The sequence below is a fragment of the Salvelinus sp. IW2-2015 genome, linkage group LG34 (assembly GCF_002910315.2).
Source record: "Salvelinus sp. IW2-2015 linkage group LG34, ASM291031v2, whole genome shotgun sequence".
NCBI lineage: Eukaryota > Metazoa > Chordata > Actinopteri > Salmoniformes > Salmonidae > Salvelinus > Salvelinus sp. IW2-2015.
Genome location: NC_036873.1, coordinates 3039785 through 3061632, shown reverse-complemented (window position 1 = coordinate 3061632; position 21848 = coordinate 3039785). Strand labels below are relative to the sequence as shown.

At 43.4% G+C, this 21848-nt stretch overlaps 2 protein-coding genes across 4 annotated transcripts in view; both read left to right on the top strand.

The window, feature by feature from the left end:
- The first annotated feature begins 3722 nt into the window (after positions 1 to 3722).
- The window catches only part of LOC112067941 (uncharacterized), a 47925-nt gene continuing 29799 nt past the window's right edge, over positions 3723 to 21848 (top strand). The window contains exons 1-6 of one of the 3 annotated variants that reach the window (XM_070437220.1): positions 3723 to 4168; positions 4525 to 4655; positions 6302 to 6466; positions 14017 to 14136; positions 14861 to 15003; positions 15194 to 15278. In XM_070437220.1, coding sequence (XP_070293321.1) covers positions 3886 to 4168; positions 4525 to 4655; positions 6302 to 6466; positions 14017 to 14136; positions 14861 to 15003; positions 15194 to 15212 — 861 coding nt within the window. In that variant the 5' untranslated portion in view covers positions 3723 to 3885 and the 3' untranslated portion in view covers positions 15213 to 15278. Of the gene's footprint in view, positions 4169 to 4524; positions 4656 to 6301; positions 11922 to 14016; positions 14137 to 14860; positions 15004 to 15193; positions 15279 to 21848 lie in introns of those variants that run through there. The other 2 variants (XM_070437219.1, XM_024134860.2) reach the window with 2 other exon arrangements.
- Positions 15490 to 17631, top strand: LOC139023667 (gastrula zinc finger protein XlCGF8.2DB-like). The gene has a single exon (XM_070437233.1). The coding sequence runs from the start codon at positions 15490 to 15492 to the stop codon at positions 16162 to 16164; it is 675 nt and encodes a 224-aa protein (XP_070293334.1). The 3' UTR covers positions 16165 to 17631.

The following is a 21848-nucleotide window of genomic DNA, read 5'->3' as shown; positions in this document are numbered from 1 at the left end:
TCCGTCTCTCACAGTTGAAGTGTACCTATGATAAAAATTAAGCCGCTCTACATGCTTTGTAAGTAGGAAAACCTGCAAAATCGGCAGTGTATCAAACTACTTGTTCTCCCCACTGTAGGTACGCTGTTACTCCTCACAGTTCCAGACAGGGCAGGTCACAAGGCAGATGGGAACAGCAACAAACAGCAGGGATTCAAACAGCCACACTCCCAGGACAATTCGTAGTCCTAGCCACAAGGGCTGTGAGCTGTGTTCAAGCTGCTGAGATAACCTGGCTAGCTTGATAGCTAACTAACGTTAGTTCGAAGCTAGGCTAGTGTATGCGCCAACAAGGGAACAATGAGCTACTTCTCTGGAGCAAAATAGACTTGCTATTGTTCCCTGTAATACAGTAAACGTCCTACACCTTAATGTGATGTAATACACCGAGTATACCAAACATTCGGAACACCTTCCTAATATTGAGGTGTCGAAAGGGTTCCACAGGGATGCTGACCCATGTTGACTTCAATGCTTCCCACAGTTGTGTCAAGTTAGCTGGATGTTCTTTGGGTGGTGGAACATTCTTGATACACATGGGAAACTGTTGAGTGTGAAAAACCCAGCAGCGTTACAGTTCTTGACATAAACCGGTGTGCCTGGCTACCCTGTTCAAAGGCATTTACATTTTTGTCACGCCCATTCACCCTCTGAATGGCATACATACACAATCCATGTCTCAATTGTCTCAAGGCTTAAAAATCCTTATTTAACCTATCTCCTCCCCTTCATCTACACTGATTGAAGTGGATTTAACAGGTGACATCAATAAAAGATCATAGACTGACCAAGTGAATCTAGGTGAAAGCTATGTCATGGAAAGAGCTGGTGTTCTTAATGTTTTGTATACTCAGTGTCCAGTATGTTGACAACTTTTTGAAAATTACAGAATTACAAGGCAAAAGTCAATGTTTCTCAAACCTACAGAAGCAAATCATTTCTCCAAAACGAAATATGTGATGATATTAGTTGGCAGGGGTCTTTACTGCTACATTATTGTGTTTTCATCTATTTCTAATATCTTTTAAATATTTTTATGGTAGGTGTTGTCTAAGTCCCCCTTTTCATCTGTTTGACCAGCAATCAAAGCCTTTGCTTATTCCTATTTTTTGTATATAGAATGGTTGAAATATGTATATATGCCTACATTTCCCAAAAATATAGACTCTTACCTTTCATTTGACACCCAATTTGACATGATCCTATGATTTTCACGTGTTGGTGCTCATGGATCCTTTTACATGGAAATGCCCATTTGTTATTAGTCTGCAATCCATGCTGGCGAAGAGACTCTAAAGCGGCTGGTCACAAATCCTGACCCTGGATCAGAAGCCGTTGCTCTTCCTTCCCGAGTCAGAACCAGGACCGAACCTCAAGGGACAGAGACTTCACCACCACACAGAACACAACCAGTGGACAGGTAGACTGAACAACCTCAGTCCTGGTGGTCATCAGAGAGACAGAGGCTCCAGTCAGGGATCCAGTCTGCAGCCCAGACTCTTCTCTTCACAGTCTCAGTGCAGGGATGGAGCAGGGCCTGGGGTTGATAGAGATAGACCTTCCTGTTCCTATGATACAAACACCACAGTATCCATGATGAACTGAGCAGGTCACCCTGGGCTTCAGCCTTCACAGAGAGTTGTGGGAGACCCCCCTGTTGGTAGTCTAATAGGAAGTCTGTCTTCTCTTTCAGGATCTCATCTAATGCCTAGTGAATGGGGTCATAGAAGGTCTAGGCCTGCCTCAGTTACCTCATGGTTACCCCACAGGATGGGTGTGTTCAACACAAGAGGTATCTAGCCTATAACACAGCACACAATCCCAACACCCAAACAATGGCTCGAGGTCAAGGAGGGAGCTCAAATACTAACCACCTGAGGGTGGTTGCTTCTGTTTCTACCTCCTCTAGTGTCATTGGGTCACAACGTGGTAGGTCGAGCATTAGGACGGACGCTGACAAGTGTCTTGGGGTAAGAGGGTTCTCTGGATTACTAAGTGCCTCAGTTGAGCATCTGGGTATGCTCACATTCTCACATGACTTGTTGTTTGGTGTGCTGGCATTAAAGTGTAACACTACATTTCCCCCTCTGAGTTTGGTTTTTCCTGTGTTCTAATCATAACACTATAACACTATAACACTATATAATAGTCCTAAATATTTCAAAAACTAAACTGCTTGGAGTAACTCTGTCATGGTCAAAACATATTGATACAACAGTAGCTAAGATGGGGAGAAGTCTGTCCATAATAAAGTGCTACTCTGCCTTCTGAACAGCACTATCAACAAGGCAGATCCTACAGGCCCTAGTTTTGTCACACCTGGACTACTGTTCAGTTGGGTGGTCAGGTGCCACAAAGAGGGACTTAGGAAAAATGCAATAGGCTCAGAACAGGGCAGCAGGCAGGCCATTGGATGTACACAGAGAGCAAACATTAATACTATGCACGTCAATCTCTCCTGGCTCAAAGTGGAGGAGAGATTGACTTCATCACTACTTGTATTTGTGAGAGTAATTGACATGTTGAATGCACCGAGCTGTCTATCTGCCAAGGCAGCAGCTAATGGGGATCCATAATAAATACCAATACAAATACACAATTGCCTGTATGTTGTGTCTCAGTAAAAGGGGGAATCATTCTACTCAGGAGAACTTCTACATTCCAAATCCACAAAGTTTACACTCCAAGAAGAGTTGCTGCTCATTCTGCGGTACAGTCCAGTGGAGGCTGCTGAGGGGAGGACGGCTCATAATAATGTCTGGAACGGCGCGAATGGAATAACATTTGATAACATTCCACTCCAGCCGTTACCATGAGCCCGTCCTCCCCAATTAAGGTGCCACCAACCTCCTGTGGTATGTGAGCGCCGCGTTAATTGAATCCGGTATCAGGATAAATAAAAAGCAAGGTCTGCTAACTTTCTTTAATTAACGCAAGCAATAAATGGCAAATGCAATTTTCGTATATACAGGTTCGCTGTGTCACCGCGCAGGGTAAAACAGAGAACTGGCAGGAAGTACGTAAACAGTTGTTCTTATACCGTGATTACGTAGTTCCAACCCGTCTGTTGGCCTATCACAGTAGAGGCTGAGCGTGGTTTAAACTTTGCTCAGCCTATCGCCGGCACTCAGACTTGTCCCAGTCTCTTGATGCTCTCATCTGTCCGCATCTGGTCGTTGGGTAGATTAGATCCGTCTTGTGCCGCTCCCGATGCTACAGTGTCCTACCCTCCCTGGCTGGCCTGGAGATATGCACCCCTCCCCTCTCCAGATTGACCACAGCTTTTGCATCAAGGCACTCTATGTTGCTCAATCTTTACACACATCTGCATTGTTTGTGTGTGTGTGTAACAAAACAATATTCATCTTCAAACAATATGGTAGCGGGCCATAATGCATAAACATAAATCCTATCAGGTACAGTCCAATAAATGATGGGACTACACACACAAAAAACATTGTTGACCATTTAGGCTTTAAAAAATTAAACATAAATCACATAGAAATACTTTCAATTATCATTTGTATGATAACTATCATACAAACTAGTATAAAATATATCGATAATTGTGGACATTTTCCATTATTTTGGCACTAATTATTTACAAAGTGTACAGGACTCTTATTCAGGATTCCAAAAATACGTGACTCGGAAGTACTTATTTCTTTTTGTCTGCGTCACAGTTGCTGGACCACAGAGTCCATGTAGTGGCTTTGGTCGGACTTTTGCGCAAACAACAAAACCGCAGTGTCCAATTACAATTTCTACGTTAGCGTTTTTAATTCGCGTTGGAGATAGGATTTGGTTGACATATGTTATTTAGGCAACGCTAGCTAGCTGCTAACAATGACTAACTATATGGTTTTTCACACTCAAATAGCCTCCGTCATGGAGGTGCTGGCGAATGCAGCCGTGGCAGAGATCTGTAAACTCGTAGACGACGACTATGCAGTGTTTCGTTTGGAAATAACTCAAAGCCAGAAAGAAAACAGGACATTGCGGAGGAAACTACAGCTACTGGAACTGAAGGTGGCACGGGAGCGCGCAGAGAGGACAATGCGAGAGCGCGTCCTCGCCAGTCGTACCAGTAGTGTCAAGATCCTCGATCGATACAGAGGAATGGCAAGAGGTACATTTAGCAGAAGGCCAAGACTGCCGGCCATAGCGCCCTGTTCCCCTCAGCGCACGTGTGGCTTTACATGTGTTAAGCACATATGGTTGACCCAAATTGGGTGTTGGTCAGCTTTTGGATTGCAAGGAATAATTCCACTGATTCCATAGTTATCTTGAACAAAGACACTATCATATTTTAACCAGATTCTTGATTTACAACATTTCCTATTATTTACTAATTGAAAACAATATGATGCATGGAACATAAATCGATCTATAAATAGTATATCAAGAAGTTATGAGAAGTGTTACCTTAGTGTCAAAACTGTCAATAGTGTACCTAACCATCTCTTTTCCCCCAATCACTGTCAGGTGAAGGACATCTCACTGGAGGCCACAGGAGCTTTGTGAAGCCAGTGGAACACACTACATGGAGAGATGACCAACCAATCACTGTTGATGAAGGGAGTGGAACCTCAACCCATCAAGTTATCATGATAGAGGTTAGTGTAATAGTGTTGCATAAAAAAGTGTTACTTTGTAAATCAAATGTGGCCTGTTTATTTCCGAAAGGCTCCCCTCAGCTATTCACTTCCTTACAGTGCATTTTCTACATTTTGTTACATTACAGCCTTATTCTGAAATTGATTACATTGTGTTTTTCCTACATCAATCTACACACAATTCCCCATAATGGCAAAAAAATTATATATATCTCATTTACATAAGTATTCAGACCCTTTTCTCAGTACTTGGTTGAAGCCTCTGTCAGCGAATACAGCCTTGAGTCTTCTTGGGTATGACGCTACAAGCTTAGAACACCTGTATTTGAGGAGTTACTCCCATTCTTCTCTGCAGATCCTCTCAAGCTCTATCAGGTTGGATAGGGAGAGTCGCTGCACAGCTATTTTAAGGTCACTCCAGAGATGTTCGATCGGGTTAAATTCCGGGCTCTGGCTGGGCCACTCAAGGATATTCAGAGACTTGTCCCAAAGCCACTCCTGCGTGGTCTTGGCTGTGTGCTTAGGGTCGTTGTCCTGTTGGAAGATGAAACTTCACCCCAGTCTTAGGTCCTGAGCAGGTTTCTAACAAGGATCTATCTCTCTTACTTTGTTCCGTTCATCTTTCCCTCGATCCTGACTAGTCTCCCAGTCCCTATCTCTGAAAAACATCCCCACAGCATGAATCTGCCACCACCATGCTTCACCGTAGGGATGGTATTGGCCAGGTGATGATCGGTGCCTTGTTTCCTCCAGACGTGACGCTTGGCATTCAGTCTTGATTTCATCAGACCAGAGAATCTTGTTTCTCATGGTCTGAGAGTCCTTTGGGTGCCTTTTAGCAAACTCCAAGTGGGCTGTCATGTGCCTTTTACTGAGTTGCTTCCGTCTGGCCACTCTACTATAAAGACCTGATTGGTGGAGTGCTGCAGAGATGGTTGTCTTTCTGGAAGGTTCTCCCATCTCCACAGAGGAACTCTGGAGCTCTGTCACAGTGATCATTGGGTTCTTGGTCACCTCCCTGACCAAGGCCCTTCTCCCCCGATTGCGCAGTTTGGTCTTGGTGGTTACAAACTTCTTCCATTTAAGAATGATAAAGTCCAATGTGTTCTTGGGGACCTTCAATGCTGCAGAATTATTTTGGTACCCTTCCCCAGATCTGTGCCTCGACACAATCCTGTCTCGAAGCTCTACGAACAATTCCTTCAACCTCATTGCTTGGTTTTTGCTCTGACATGCACTGTCAACTGTGAAACCTTATATAGACAGGTGTGTGCCTTTCCAAATCATGTCCAGTCAATTGAATTTACCACAGGTGCACTCAAATTAAGTTGTAGAAACATCTCAAGGATGATCAATGGAACCAGGATGCACCTGAGCTCAATTGCTTTATAGCAAAATAAGGTTTTTATGTTTTTTATTTTTAATACAATTGCAAAAATGTCTATAAACCTGTTTTCGCTTGGGCATTATGGGGTGTTGTGAGTTGATTGAAGGCTGTAACATTTAAAAAAATGGAAAAAGTGAAGGGGTCTGAATACTTTTCGAATGCACAGTACATCTACATCCTCATTTATTTTGTGAGACTTCCCTATGACATTGTTATTCAACTCATGTACCGGTAATAACCTCCTCTCTTCTTGTGTCAGTCTGCAGATGCAGAGGCTGCAGGTCCTGGGGTTAAGCAGGAGATGGCTGAAGGAGAAGAGGACCCACGGCACAGCAGAGACATCCAGACTGCAGTGGCTGGAGCGCCCCCTGTAGCCACGGAGGACCCCACCACTGCCCCAGCGCAGCCCAGCAGCATCACAGAGGTCAGTGGAACGCCGGACACCATCTTCAAGACAGAGACATACCCCAAGACTTCAACGGGGCTGGGGCGACTGGGCTGTCCTCCTGCTCCCCACTCAGAGTATTTACTTTATGGTAGCCATAGCCCGACGACGGTTCTGTCCCGTCAGGACCCAAGTGACTCGTTACAGACTGTCAATGATCCGTCCTGTTCATACGCTACAGAGACACAGATGATACCTGGTGACATGCCTGTGGGCTTAGATACACAGACTAATCCAATGAGAGGGAACTGGAACCAGTACAGTAGTAGTGTATATTCTGAAAAGTGCCTGGATGAGAAAAGGGATGGTCTGGCCTTAGATGATGTGACTGTGAAAGTGGAGGATGACGCTCTGAAATGGAATGAAGACGAGACTCATTTAGGAGAAGGACACTCGCAGGGCAACAGCAGTGACTTCTTAGACTACAGGGAAAGCTTGGAGACAAATCTAAATGTTGGGACCCACTCCCCTTTACACGCGTTCAGGGATCACAACCCAGTGTCCATGTCAATGGGGCCTTCCGATTCACACAGCCATGTCCTTTTCGATCAGGTATTGAATTCAAACGACAGGGTTAGAGCCCAGGCTCTGGGTGGGGGAGCAACATCAGGAAAAAGTAAAGAGAAACGGTTCCTCTGCGCGTTCTGTAACAAAGGCTTCAGCTGCCCCCAGAAGGTGGAGATCCACCAGAGGGTCCACACAGGGGAGAAACCCTACAGCTGTACCCAGTGTCATATTCGCTTCGCCCAGGCTGGTGACCTGAAGAGGCACCAGAGGGTCCACACAGGGGAGAAACCCTTCAGCTGTACCCAGTGTAACATGCGCTTTGCCCATGCTGGCAACCTGAAGAGACACCAGAGGGTCCACACAGGGGAGAAATAATACAGCTGAGAAGAGATTCTACCGCCAGCACCAGCTGAAGATGCACCTGAAGGTCCACACGGGAGGGAGGTGGTTCGCACTGCAGGACGAGGTTCTCAGAGGGGAGTTACCTCAGGATACACCAGCAGAAAACCATTCCACTCGATAGCTTCTGACGTTTAGATCAAACCCTGCATTAAAGACAAAGATGAATTGTCAAAAGATCCGCAGTTGCATTTGGAATTACGAGTAACATATTTTAGTGTTGAATATTCGGGAGGAATGTTGCTTCCAGACGTGTGATATACTCTGAGTGTACAAAACATTAGGAACAACTGCTCTTTCCATGAATCCAGGTGAAACCTACAGTATGACCCCTTATTCATGTCACTTGTTAAATTCACTTCAATCAGTGTCAATGAAGGGCAGGAGACAGGTTAAAGAATATTTTTTTACGCCTTGAGACAATTGAAACATGGATTATGTATGTGTGCCATTCAGAGGGTGAATGGGCAAGTCCAAAAGATTTAAGTGCGGGGTATGTTAGTAAGTGCCGGGCGCACCTGTTTGAGTGTGTCAAGAACTGCAACGCTGCTGTTTCCCGTGTGTATCAAGAATGATCCACCACCCGAAGAACATCCAGCCAACTTGACACAACTCTGGAAGCACTGGAGACCTTTTGAGTCCATGCCCCGACCAATTAAGGATGTTCTGATGGCAAAAAGGGGTGTAACTCCATATTAGGAAGGTGATCCTATTGTTTTGCGTACTCAGTGTATAAGGCATATATAAGCCTAAAAAAATGTGTTAGTACTGTGTGGGCCAGTGGTTCCCAACTCCAGTCCTCGAGTACTCCCAACAGCACACATTTGTTGTTGTAGCCCCAGACAAAATAAACTGCTGATTCAACTCATTAACTATGTTTCCATTAGTTTGCCCAGAGATTTTTCATTGACATTTAGAAAGTTTGCGTAGAAAATAGATGTGACAGTTGCCTATTGCGGTGCGTTTCCATTGAACTGTCTTGTCGATCAAAAACAGCAGACGTAATATGACTTCACATCAAGAAAAAGTACCAGTCAAAAGTTTGGACACACCTACACATTCAAGGGTTTTTCTTTTCTTTTGACTATTTTCTACATTGTAGAATAATAGTGAAGACATCAAAACTATGAAATAACACGTATGGAATCATGTAGTAACCAAACAAAACAATATATTTTAGATTCTTCGAAGTAGCCACCCTTTGCCTTGATGACAGTTTTGCACACTCTGAAATATCACATATCACATTTACATACGTTTTCAGACCCTTTACTCAGTACTTTGTTGAAGCACCTTTGGCAGCGATTACATCCTTGTGTCGTCTTGGTTATGACGCTACAAGCTTGGAACACCTGTATTTGAGGAGTTTCTCCCATTCTTCTCTGCAGATCCTCTCAAGCTCTGTCAGGTTGGATGGGGAGCGTCGCTGCACAGCTATTTTCAGGTCTCTCCAGAGATGTTCGATTGGGTTCAAGTCCGGGCTCTGGCTGGGCCACTCAAGGACATTCAGAGACTTGTCCCGAAGCCACTCCTGCATTGTCTTGGCTGTGTACTTTTTAAATTAAAATTTATTTAACCTTTATTTAACCAGGTAGGCAAGTTGAGAACAAGTTCTCGTTTACAACTTCGACCTGGCCAAGATAAAGCAAAGCAGTGCGACACAAACAACAACACAGTTACACATGGAATGAACAAACATACAGTCAATAACACAATAGAAAAAGTCTATATACAGTGTGTGCAAATGAGGTAAAATAAGGGAGGTAAGGCAATAAATAGGCCATGGTGGCAAAATAATTACAATTTAGCAATTAAACATGAGTGACGGATGTGCAGAAGATGAATGTACAAGTAGAGATGCTGGGGTGCAAAGGAGCAAAAATAAATAAATAACAGCATGGGGATGAGGTAATTGGATGGGCTATTTACGGATGGGCTATGTACAGGTGCAGTGATCTGTGAGCTGCTCTGACAGCTGGTGCTTAAAGTTAGTGAGGGAGATAAGTCTCCAGCTTCAGTGATTTTTGCAATTCGTTCTAGTCATTGGCAGCAGAGAACTGGAAGGAAAGGCGGCCAAAGGAGGAATTGGCTTTGGGGGTGACCAGTGAAATATACCTGCTGGAGCGCGTGCTACGGGTGGGTGCTGCTATGGTGACCAGTGAGCTGAGATTAGGCGGGGCCTTACCTAGCAAAGACTTCTAGATGACCTGGAGCCAGTGGGTTTGGCGACGAATATGAAGCGAGGGCCAGCCAACGAGAGCATACAGGTCGCAGTGGTGGGTAGTATATGGGGCTTTGGTGACAAAACAGATGGCACTGTGATAGACTACATCCAGTTTGCTGTAGAGTGTTGGAGGCTATTTTGTAAATGACATCGCCGAAGTCGAGGATCGGCAGGATAGTCAGTTTTACGAGGGTATGTTTGGCAGCATGAGTGAAGGATGCTTTGTTGCAAAATAGGAAGCCGATTCTAGATTTAATTTTGGATTGGAGATGCTTAATGTGAGTCTGGAAGGAGAGTTTACAGTCTAACCAGACACCTAGGTATTTGTAGTTGTCCACATATTCTAAGTCAGGACCGTCCAGAGTAGTGATGCTGGATGGGCGGGCAGGTGCGGGCAGCGATCGTTTGAAGAGCATGCATTTAGTTTTACTTGCATTTAAGAGCAGTTGGAGGCCACGGAAGGAGAGTTGTATGGCATTGAAGCTCGTCTGGAGGTTAGTTAACACAGTATCCAAAGAAGGGCCAGAAGTATACAGAATGGTGTTGTCTGTGTAGAGGTGGATCAGAGAATCACCAGCAGCAAGAACGACATCATTGATGTATACAGAGAAAAGTGGTACTTAAGGTCGTTGTTCTGTTGGAAGGTGAACCTTCACCCCATAAAGGCCTGATTTGGTGGAGTGCTGCAGAGATGGTTGTCCTTCTGGAAGGTTCTCCCAACTCCACAGAGGAACTCAGAGCTCTGTCAGACTAACCATCGGGTTCATCTCCCTGACGAAGGCCCTTCTCCCCCGATTGCTCAGTTTGGCCAGGCGGCCAGCTCTAGGAAGTCTTGGTGGTTCCAAACTTCTTCCATTTAAGAATGATGGAGCACACTGTGTTCTTGGGGACCTTCAATGCTGCAGAAATGTTTTGGTACCCTTCCCCAGGTTTTTCCTTCGACCTTATGGATTGGTTTTTGCTTTGACACGCACTGTCAACTGTGGGACCTTTATATAGACGGGTGTGTGCCTTTCCAAATCATGTCCAATCAATTGAATTTACCACAGGTGGACCCCAATCAATTTTTGTAGAAACATCTCAAGGATGATCAATGGAAACAGGATGCATTTGAGCTCAATTTTGAGTCTCATAGCAAAGGGTCTGAATACTTATGAAAATAATGTATTTTTGTTTTTAAATTTGCAAAAATGCCTAAACCTGTTTTCGGTTTGTCATTATGGGGTATTGTGTGTAGATTGCTGAGATTTTTTTTTAAATTTAAAATGACATTTTAGAGTAAATCTGTAACGTAACAAAATTTGGAAAAAGTCAATGGGTCTGAATACTTTTCCGAAGGCACTGTATATAGCAACACCTCCCCCATAAGCATTCCTGTCTCTTCTATAGATGTTATACTTGTATTACTACTGCTGTATCATCAAAGGAATTATCTAAGTGAGTCTCAAATGGCTAATATATGAATGCTATCTGATGTTAGCAAGTTATTGATTTCATTATCCTTATTTCTAAGGCTACATATATTAATATGAGCAAATGTTTTTGCCCTTTCTTGGGTAGCTTCTCAGAGACATACATATATGGAAAAGAACAAACAAAGAAAGAGAGAAAAAAATCATTCAGCAGTCCATTAATCAGTTGGTGTGTGTGTGTTTTCTGCGGGTGGACAATAAGCCTGTCAGAGTGGATGTAAGCAATGTACCCACACGCTTTGGCAGCTTTCATGGCTGGGACAAGTTATTTTCTCTTCTGGCGCACAGCTTCAAGAACTTGAAGAATTTTGAAGAGAATAATAGGCAATTGTTGGTTAATCCAGGTGTGGAAAGCTCTTAGACTTACCCGAAAAGGCTCAAAGCTGCCAAAGGTGATTCTAACATGTATTGACTCAGGGGGTTAAATACTTATCTAATTATGATATATTAGTGTTTTATTTTTCAATTTTTTTAAATAAAAATGTTAGAATTTTTCTTCCACTTTGACAGAGTATTTTGTGTAGAACGTTGAATTATTTTTTTTTTCAATTGAATCAATTTTTATTCTACATGGTAAAATAACCAAATGTGGAAAAAGTCAAGGGGTGTGAAAATGTTATGAAGGCATTGTATATGATGTTCCCAAATGCTTATTTTATAACTTCCATTCAACTACATAATTTCTTTCCCAAGACACTTAATAAGAAAATGAATGTAGTTTATCATGCAGATTTGTAGTTTAGACGTGTATGTGTGGTTTTCATATGGTGTATTTTAAACTTATCTATGTTTTAATAAACACAAAATGGGACTTTTCATTCTAAGACTTTCATTGAGACTCTCTTTTGTATACATATTTAGCATACAGTACACCTGACAGCGCTTTATAACTAAATATACAATGAGCTCAAAGTATTGGGACGGGTACGCGCAATGCCGTCTGGGGTACGACAAATAAAAATGTGATTCACATTTTTTTTTACACATTTTTGGGACATTTTCGGTCCATTTTATAATTAACATTGGGGTGAGTTTTTTTTTTTCTTGACTGAGTAGCCTCGTTTCACTGCCAAAAATGAAATTAAACCATCTAGTGTTAAGCGAAATAACAACACAATGTCAAATACAGGTAGCCTAGTCAAATAATTAACATCCAATCACATAAAATGTTACTCTCTCGCGGGAATTCCACTAACGGTCAGTATGTAGCCAAACGTAGCTGCTGCTCATGTTGGTATCTACTGATGGCGCAAAAGCCATGACAGGGAGACATAGTGGAGTGGTAACGCACGTGCATGACCGCTTGAAAAACGTTTTGGACACTGCAGTGAAAATGGTTAACTTCGTTAAAGCAAGGCCCCTGAACTCTTGTGTATTTTCTGCATTATGCAACGATATGGGCAGCGACCATGTAACACTTTTACAACATACAGAAGTGTGCTGGTTATCAAGGGCCGAAGTATTGATACATTTTTTTAAATTGAGAGATGAGCTTAAAGTTTTCTTTACTGACCATCATTTTCAATTGTCTGACCTCTTGCATGATGACGATTGAGGCTATGATTAAGAAGTTGGAGCTCTTCTGTCTGCATTAACAAGGACAACACACAGGTCTTCCCATCATTGTATGATTTTGTGTGTGCAAATGAACTCAAGCTCACGGACAATGTCATGTGATATAGCAAAGCACCTGACTGAGGGAGTTGGGTGCGCAATTACGCAGGTACTTTCCTGAAACGGATGACACAAACAACTGGATTCGTTATCCCTTTCCACTTACCGATATCTGAACAAGAGAGCCTCATCGAAATTGCAACAAGCGGTTCTGTGAAAATTGAATTTAATCTGAAGTTTTGACAGATTTCTGGATTGGGCTGCATTTAGAGTAGCCTGCCTTGGCAAATCATGCTGTTAAAACACGGATTCCCTTTGCAACCACGTACCTATGTGAGAGTGGATTCTCGGCCATCACTAGCATGAAAACTAAATACAGGCACAGACTGTGTGTGGAAAATGATTTAAGACTGAGACTCTCCAATACAACCCAACATTGCAGAGTTATGTACATCCTTTCAAGCATACCCTTCTCATTAACCTGTGGTGAGTTATTCACAATTTCCGATTAACAAATAAGGTTTTATATGTAAGATGGTTAAATAAAGAGCAAAATTATTTATTATTATTATTATTTGTGTCCTGGTCCTATAAGAGCTCTTTGTCACTTCCCACGAGCCGGGTTGTGACAAAAACTCACACTCATTCTTATGTTTAATAAATGTATCGTATAGTGTGTGTGTGTGGCAGGCTTGCAATGATGGCAAAAACATTTGAGTGATCTGACCCTGGTGCCAGAGGGGGTACGCAGCTGGAGGTTGAATGTTTGAAGGGGTACGGGACTATTAAAAGTTTGGGAACCACTGTTTTAGCACTTTCGATTGTAAATTATACAATGACTTTGAGGTTAAAGTACAGAATGTCAGCTTTAAACGGAGGGTATTTTAATCCATATCGGGTGAACCGTTTAGAAATGACAGCACTTTTTGTACATATTCCCCCCATTTTAGGGGACCAAAAGTAATGTGACAATAAAAGTGAAAAAGTTACAGAAGCACAAATATCATACCCCCACAAAAATGTGTCACTGTCCCAATACTTTTGGAGCTTACTGTACCTACACATACCCACACACTAACAAACACCTACTGTACACGTCAAAATAGTTTTGTCAGGTTTGTCTGATGACTTTTGACTTATCTTAGCTGACTTATTTCTACCCACAACATCATATTTATGTCCACCATGATGTGTTTAACAACAATGAAGTAATTATTTAACTACGGCATAGGACTCAAACGTCTGTGTGTGTGTGTACGTACGTACCTGAGGGAGTGTATGTCTGTGTAATCTGTATCACCTGTCTCTTCCAGGAGGAGAGTCTGGGGAACCCTGAGGGGACCATGGTCATGGAGGACAACCAGACTACACCTTCTCCTGAACCAACAGAGGAACAAGCTGAGCAGCACAGGACCACACACAGTCTCACTGAGGTGAGCCCACTGTGAACTACTGTCTGACTGGTATTAGGTCAGGTCTTAAATAATTTTGTCTTAAGTGTGGGACCATGCCATTGAATTTTCTGACCATTAGTATAGTATCAAATCAACTAACATGTTTGCATTGTACTCATAGCAATCCCTCATTGCCCAATCAGAAGATGTTCCATAGCAGGGTGCTCATATTAGATGTCTTTTTTTAAAATATATTTTTTCTCCCCAATTTTCGTGGTATCCATTTCGCTAGTAATTACTATCTTGTCTCATCGCTACAACTCCCGTACGGGCTCGGGAGAGACGAAGGTCGAAAGCCACGCGTCCTCCGAAGCACAACCCAACCAAGCCGCACTGCTTCTTAACACAGCGCGCCTCCAACCCGGAAGCCAGCCGCACCAATGTGTCGGAGGAAACACCGTGCACCTGGCCCCCTTGGTTAGCACGCACTGCGCCCGGCCCGCCACAGGAGTCGCTGGAGCGCGATGAGACAAGGATATCCCTACCGGCCAAACCCTCCCTAACCCGGACGACGCTAGGCCAATTGTGCGTCGCCCCACGGACCTCCCGGTCGCGGCCGGCTGCGACAGAGCCTGGGCGCGAACCCAGAGACTCTGGTGGCGCAGCTAGCACTGCGATGCAGTGCCCTAGACCACTGCGCCACCCGGGAGGCCCCATATTAGATGTCTTGATCCAACATCCTCTCACTCTGTATCTCTTACAGTCAGTAGACATGGAGGATCGGAAGCCTGATCTGCAGCTGGTCAAAGAGGAGACAGTAGAAGACGGACCAGAGAGCATTGACCTGCTGAGTGGACTAAAGATGGGGGAGCAAGATAACGGAGAAATACATATAGCCTACATACAGTAATATATATTCAAATAGGAATAGTGATGCAACTGGCTTTTTTATTTTTCTTCATTCAGAAAATTAAACGTGTGTTTACATACAAAAACACACAATGTATGAACTTGACCAGGTAATTGACCAAAGAATCTCCATATGTAGAGTTCTCTGCCATGTTTATCAAGTCTATTTTGTAACCTCTTCCTGCAGGTGGTTGGCTGGAGGCTAACAGTGGAGACTGGGCGGCCATCTTGGATTCCCAGACTGGTGCAGCCAAGGGCCCGGGGGATGACATCACTGAGCTGGCCAGGACCAGAGGCGACATAGTGGAGGTCAGTGGATGGGACAGCATCTTCAACTCTGGGCTGGGGAACAACACTGTTAACCACAACCAGAAACAGACAGTCGAACACAAAACAACAACCGATCATAGTCTCCATGACAACAGACTGGCTGAGACCAGGGTGAGGAGTAGAATTGGTCTGCGGGGACAGGGAGATGTCCGTATGAGGCGGGAGAGAACAGACACAGACTCGGCTAGCGATGCTCCATCCTGCTCCTATAGTTGTGATTCAGAGAGACTGATGGCGCCTCAGGTTAACCCCCTAACAGGTGCTGCCTTCAGCCTGCCTTCTATAGGATCTATCAACTGGAACATGGACCCTGAGACAACACAGACGCTCCCTGGCCTTCGTCCTCCTCACACTCTCCTTATGTTAAACCAGACCTCAGACAATGCCAGTGCCTCAACACTAAATGGCTTCACAAGCTCATTGACAAATGACAGTAGTAGAGACACTATCAGCAGATCCGGTGGCAAAGAGAAGCTCTTCCCTAGTTCGTTCTGTGGGAAAGCCTTCAGTTTCCCCAAACAGGTGGAGATCCACCAGAGGATGCACACGGGGGAGAAACCGTTCGGCTGCCACCTGTGCCGGGCCAGTTCCTCCCACTCATCCTGCCTGAAGAGGCACCAGAAGGTCCACACAGGTGAGAAACTCTACAGCTGCCCCCATTGTGAGAAGAGGTTCTCCCACCAGCACCAGCTGAAGAGGCACCTGAAGGTCCACACAGGAGAGAGGCCATTCGCCTGTACGCACTGCGGGAAGAGGTTCTCAGAGAGGAGATACCTCAGGATACACCAGCAGAAAATGCACACAGACCATGAAGAGTGTATAGTGTAATGTAGTACTAGTTAGTTTGTAGTTAATTCTGTTGGTTTTGGTTCTGTACTTTACTGTTGTTACAGGCTTAGGTTTTTTTATATTTTGAGGTTGGACGTTACCTCATTGGTCAGTATGTGTTCAACCTGTGCTGGTCTGTCATCTCATTAGTAAGGTGTTTCACCTGTGCTGGCACAGTGCTCCAGATGTCTTGAGAGATGTGGAGGGTTAACACCTTTAGTTGGCTCCCCCTATTTGATTTATAAACAATCCTTTATCTGATCTTCACTGTTTTTGTTTTGCTCCACTTTTTTGCTTCCTGTCTTTAAAAACCTCTTAAGGATCTATCCCTTTTTTTCCTTCCAATTTTCACCTAAAATGACCCAGATCTAACCACCTGTAGCTCAGGACCTGAAGCAAGGATATGCATATTCTAGATACCATTTGAAAGGAAACACTTTGAAGTTTGTGGAAATGCGAAATTAATGTAGGAGAATATAACACATTATATCTGGTAAAAGATAATACTAAAAAACATGCGTCATCTTTGAAATGCAAGAGAAAGGTCATACATTGAGATAGGATTCTAGGTGTAATTTAGATGTTTTCCACAAGATGGCAGCAGTGTGTGGAATTGGTTGTTGTTAAGTTTGGTGTAGGCTTTAATTTAGTTTGCCTTTTCTGGTGCAATTTTAATGGTCGCTCATCGTGGGTGTCTTTTAGGTCCCAGTTGTTGTTGCTAGTCAACTTTCAGTGGACACCCCCATGAGTGTCTTTCAGAACCCCTCCTAGAACTTCACCTGTTTCTCTTTGGTTTTTGTTCGTAACCCCCTCCTGTTTGAGCAACAATTTTTGGTTTCTTACTGGGGAACGTAACAAAATGGGGGCTCGTCCAAGATGCCCAGAAGAATGGTAGTCGCTCTAATTTTCTACTCTGAAGCTCTGCTTTGCCCAGATATTAGGGTGTTCAAAATACACTTTTGTGGTATAGTTTCTATCACTGAAATCCACCCTGAGGGCTTCGAAGATTGGTGGAATGATTTTGAAAAGTTGCATAAACACAGGTAATAAAAAAAGCCATAGACTTTAAGTTGGAAGCATTTATGGAAAAACCTACGTGGAACGAAGAAGAATCTGCTCGTCATTGCAAAGCATTATGACATCAAAGTTGCACATGACGATTCAAAAACAGTATTCAAAGAGTCGATACTGCTTTGGTGGAGGAGGAAGAAAAGTGTCTTACGGGTGGTAGAGTACACCCAATAGATGTGCGACTGCGAGAGGTAGAACTAAAGGCAAAAAGGAAACTGAAACTAGAGCTAAAGCACAAGGAAAGAGAACGTGCAGCCGGACAACAAGAACAGGAACGTGTGCATGCCATTCGATTAAGAGAGATGGATCTGGAAGCACTCCGAATCCAGTCAGGCCATCCTGCACCCTCAACAGAGTTTGATCTTGGTCGGAACAGTCGACTTGGAGGTGGACCTATATTTTACTCGGTTTGAGCGAGTAAAAAACTGGACCTGAAAATGGACCTGAAATACACTATATATACGAAAGTCTGTGGACACCCATTCAAATTAGTGTATCCGGCTATTATAGCCACACCCCTTGCTGAAGGGTGTATAAAATCGAGCACACGGCCATGCAATCTCCATAGACAAATATTGACAGTAGAATGGCCTTACTGAAGAGCTCAGTGACTTTCTGCCCTGCTAGAGCTGCCCCGGTCAACTGTAAGTGCTATTATTGTCTAGTCTAGGACCAACAATGGCTCAGCCGTGAAGAGGTAGGGCACACAAGCTCACAGAATGGGACTGCAGAGTGCTGAAGCTTATAGTGTGTAAAGATCGCCTGTCCTCGGTTGCAACACTTACTACCGAGTTCCAAACTTCCATTGGAAGCTTCATGAAATTGGATTCCAAGGCCGAGCAGCCGCACATAACCCTAAGATCATCATGCTCAATGCCAAGCACTGGCTGGAGTTTTGTAATGCTCGCCGCCATTGGACTCTGGAGCAGTGGAAACGTATTCTCTGGAGTGATATTGCACGCTTCACCATCTGGCAGTCCGATGAACGAATCTGGGTTTGATGGATGCCAGGAGAAGGCTACCTGCCCCAATGCATAATGCCAACTGTAAAGTTTGGCGGAGGAGGAATAATGTTCTGGGGTTGTTTTTCATGGTTCGTGCTAGGCCCCTTTGTTCCAGTGAAGGGAAATCTTAACGCTACAGCATACAATGACATTCTAGACGATTCTGTGCTTCCAACTTTGTGGCAACAGTTTGGGGAAGGCCCTTTCCTGTTTCAGCATGACAATGCTCCCGTGCACAAAGCAATGCCCATGATTTTGGAATGAGATGTTCGATGAGCAGGTGTCCACATACTTTTGGTAATGCAGTGTATTTGGTCACTGCTCCTCCTAAGTGTTCTTGTGGGAAAATTTTAGAAAGTGCCGCCGCTTTATCTCTTGACCAGAGCTCAGATTAGGACACTGTTAAAGATGCTATCCTTCAGGCTTATGAGTTGATCTCTGAGGCACGACAACAGTTCCGTAAATGACAAAATACAGAATCACAAAGCCATGTTGAATTCGCAATCAATCAGTCAATCAAATGTATTTATAAAGCCCTTTTTACATCAGCGATGTCACAAAGTGCTGTACAGAAACCCAGCCTAAAACCCCAAACAGCAAGCAATGCAGATGTAGAAGCATGGTGGCTAGGAAAAACTCCCTAGAAAGGCTGGGAACAAGCATGTCTTTTTGATCGGTGGTTTGGTTCTCAAGAGGTCGAAGGAATTAAAGACACTCATCAAGCACTGCAGCAGTAATGAAAGTATGAAGTGCTTCAATGGGCCTGCGTTGTTGTTATTATTAGTGGCTTGGGTCTTTTTTAATTGAGAAATATTTAACTTTTTCTGTTCATCGGAGTGACAACATGAATTTGTGCATGAGGCACAAATAATGCAGTGCGACTCGAATTTTGCCATCAGCTTTTTTTGGTCAGTGGAGGAAGGGGAGAGCGGAGGGATGTCAGCCCAGTAAAATAAAAATCGAATTATTTAAATGTATGCTTCACAAGTAATACAACAACGGATCTATTACCGGTGTGATCATATAGCCCACCTCAAATTTTGAAATATAATTTTTTTAAATGGCACGAACAACAATGCATTGGCAGGGCAATTCAAGCAAAGTCAATATGCAGTGATAATGTATTGGGCTTATAGCTTACAGCACAAACCTCATTGCTACAGTACTGTTTTTAATTGGTTAATGTTGCATAAGCAATGTGTCTATTTCACAATAATCTATGATACTGAGTTCATTTCATGAGCTGAAATAAAAGATCCCAGAAATGTTCCATGTGCACAAAAAGCTTATTTCTCTTAAAAATGCTGCACACATTTGTTTAAATCAAAGCATTTATCCTTTGTCAAGATAATCAACCCACTTGACAGGTGTGGCTGATTAAACACCATGATCATTACACAGGTGCACCCTGTGCTGGGGACAATAAAAGGCCACTCTAAAATGTGATTTTTTTTCACACAACTGTAATGTGTGCACTGGGAGTCGGGAAGCAAGTTCAGGGAGAGCATAATTTAATAAACAAATGAACAAAAGAGACACAAACAACGCACAGACATGACACTGGAACAGAAACAATGACGCCTGGGGAAGGAATGAAAGGGAGTGACATATATTGGGAAGGTAATCAGGGAAGTGATGGAGTCCAGGTGAATCTGACGACGCGCAAGTGCGCCTAATGATGGTGAAAGGTGTGCGCCATAACGAGCAGCCTGGTGACCTAGAGGCCGGAGAGGGAGCACACATGACAACAACACAACGCCACAGATGTCTTAAGTTTTAAATGAGCATGCAATTGGCATACAGACTGCAGGAATGTCCACCAAAGCTGTTGCCAGATAATTGAATGTTCATTTCTCTAACATAAGCCGCCTCCAACGTCAGTCTTGACCAGACTGCAGTTCGGCGTCGTGCTCACCTTCGATGGTCACTGGCACGCTGGAGAATTGAGCTCTTTACGGATGAATCCCGCTTTCAACTGTACCGGGCAGATGACAGATATGGCATCGTGTGGGCGAGCAGGTTGTTGATGTCAACGTTGTGAACAGAGTGCCCCATGATGGCGGTGGGGTTGTGGATGGAATTTAAATTCACAGAGATGCCGTGACGAGATTCTGAGGCCCATTGTCGTGCTATTCATCCGCCTCCATCACCTCATGTTTCATGCATGATAATGCACAGCCCCATGTTGCAAGGATCTGTACACAATTTCTTGAAGCTGAAAATGTCCCAGTTCTTCCATGGCCTGTATACTCACCAGACATGTCATCCATTGATCATGTTTGGTATGCTCTGGATCGACGTGTACGACAGCGTGTTCCAGTTCCCGGCGATATCCAGCAACTTCCCACAGCCATTGAAGAGGAGTGGGACAACATTCCACAGGCCACAACAGCCTGATGAACTCTATGTGAAGGAGATGTGTCGCACTGCATGGGGCAAATCATGGTTACACCAGATACTGACTGGTTTTCTGGTCCATGCCCCTACCTTTTTTAAAGGCGTCTGTGACCAACAGTATTCCCATTCATGTGAAATCCATAGATTAGGGCCTAATGCATTTATTTAAATTGACTGATTTCCTTATATGAACTGTAACTCAGTAAAATCTTTGAAATTGTTGCATATTGCATTTATATTTTTGTTCAGTGTAAATATAAGTGTTGATATTAGTTGGCAGGGGTCTCTACTTCAACATTATTGTGTTTGGATGTATTTCTAATACCTTTTAAGACGGTTTCCGGAAGCTGTTGTCTCAGACCCCTTTTCCATTTGATTGACCAGAAATTAAAGGCTTCACTTATTTCACATTTTTAGGATGGAAAATGGTTTAAAAATGTATATATGCCTTGATTAAAAAAAATATATATATAGACTCTTATCTTTCATTTGACATGCTCCTATGAACTTCACATGTTGGTGCTCATGGATCCTTTTAGATGGAAATGTCCATATGTTGTTTCAAGCTGGGTGAATGACAAACTGATAATGGTTGCATCCTTGGCCCGAACGCAGTGGGCTCTCCTCGTCACGCGCCTCAGGGATTGACCTGTGTCGTGCAGGACGCCACTCAAAGGAGTGATCAATGGGGTAGCATTGAGTGTAATATTTCCTGGTGTTTCTGATGTGTGCCGTTTGGTGAGTCGTGGACCTGTTGCCAATGGTGAGACCGAATACCCTGTCTGTCTTGTTGAGCTTTGGCCCAGAGTTTCTACCTGATAAGGTCAGGTTAGGCTCTCACAGAATAGCAAATATAACCTATGTTCTGAAACCCTACTGTGCTTTAGGTGCCAAGGATTTGGTGCAGTGTGTAGGAGGGAGATCCTGAAATGTGCAGGAGGGCATACCCAAGCAGGATTTTTTTCTTGTTGAATATATCAATATATTTAAGTATATAGAAGTATGTCTGTGATAAATATACTTTCACATATTTAAAATATATAACATATCTAAATCAGATGTATTTTTTGTACTTAAGTATATTCTTAGTATATTAGAGAAATAGCAAAACAAATATATTTTGAATACAGCTAGACACCAAACGCGCCTCAAACAACTATTATGCGTAATTATATTAAAGAACCCCATTAATTTCAGTATCAATTGTAGTTT

What these genes read in the sequence shown, in the direction of transcription:
- LOC139023667 (XM_070437233.1), top strand. Translation starts at nt 15,490, where the DNA reads ATGAGGCGGGAGAGAACAGACACAGACTCGGCTAGCGATGCTCCATCC.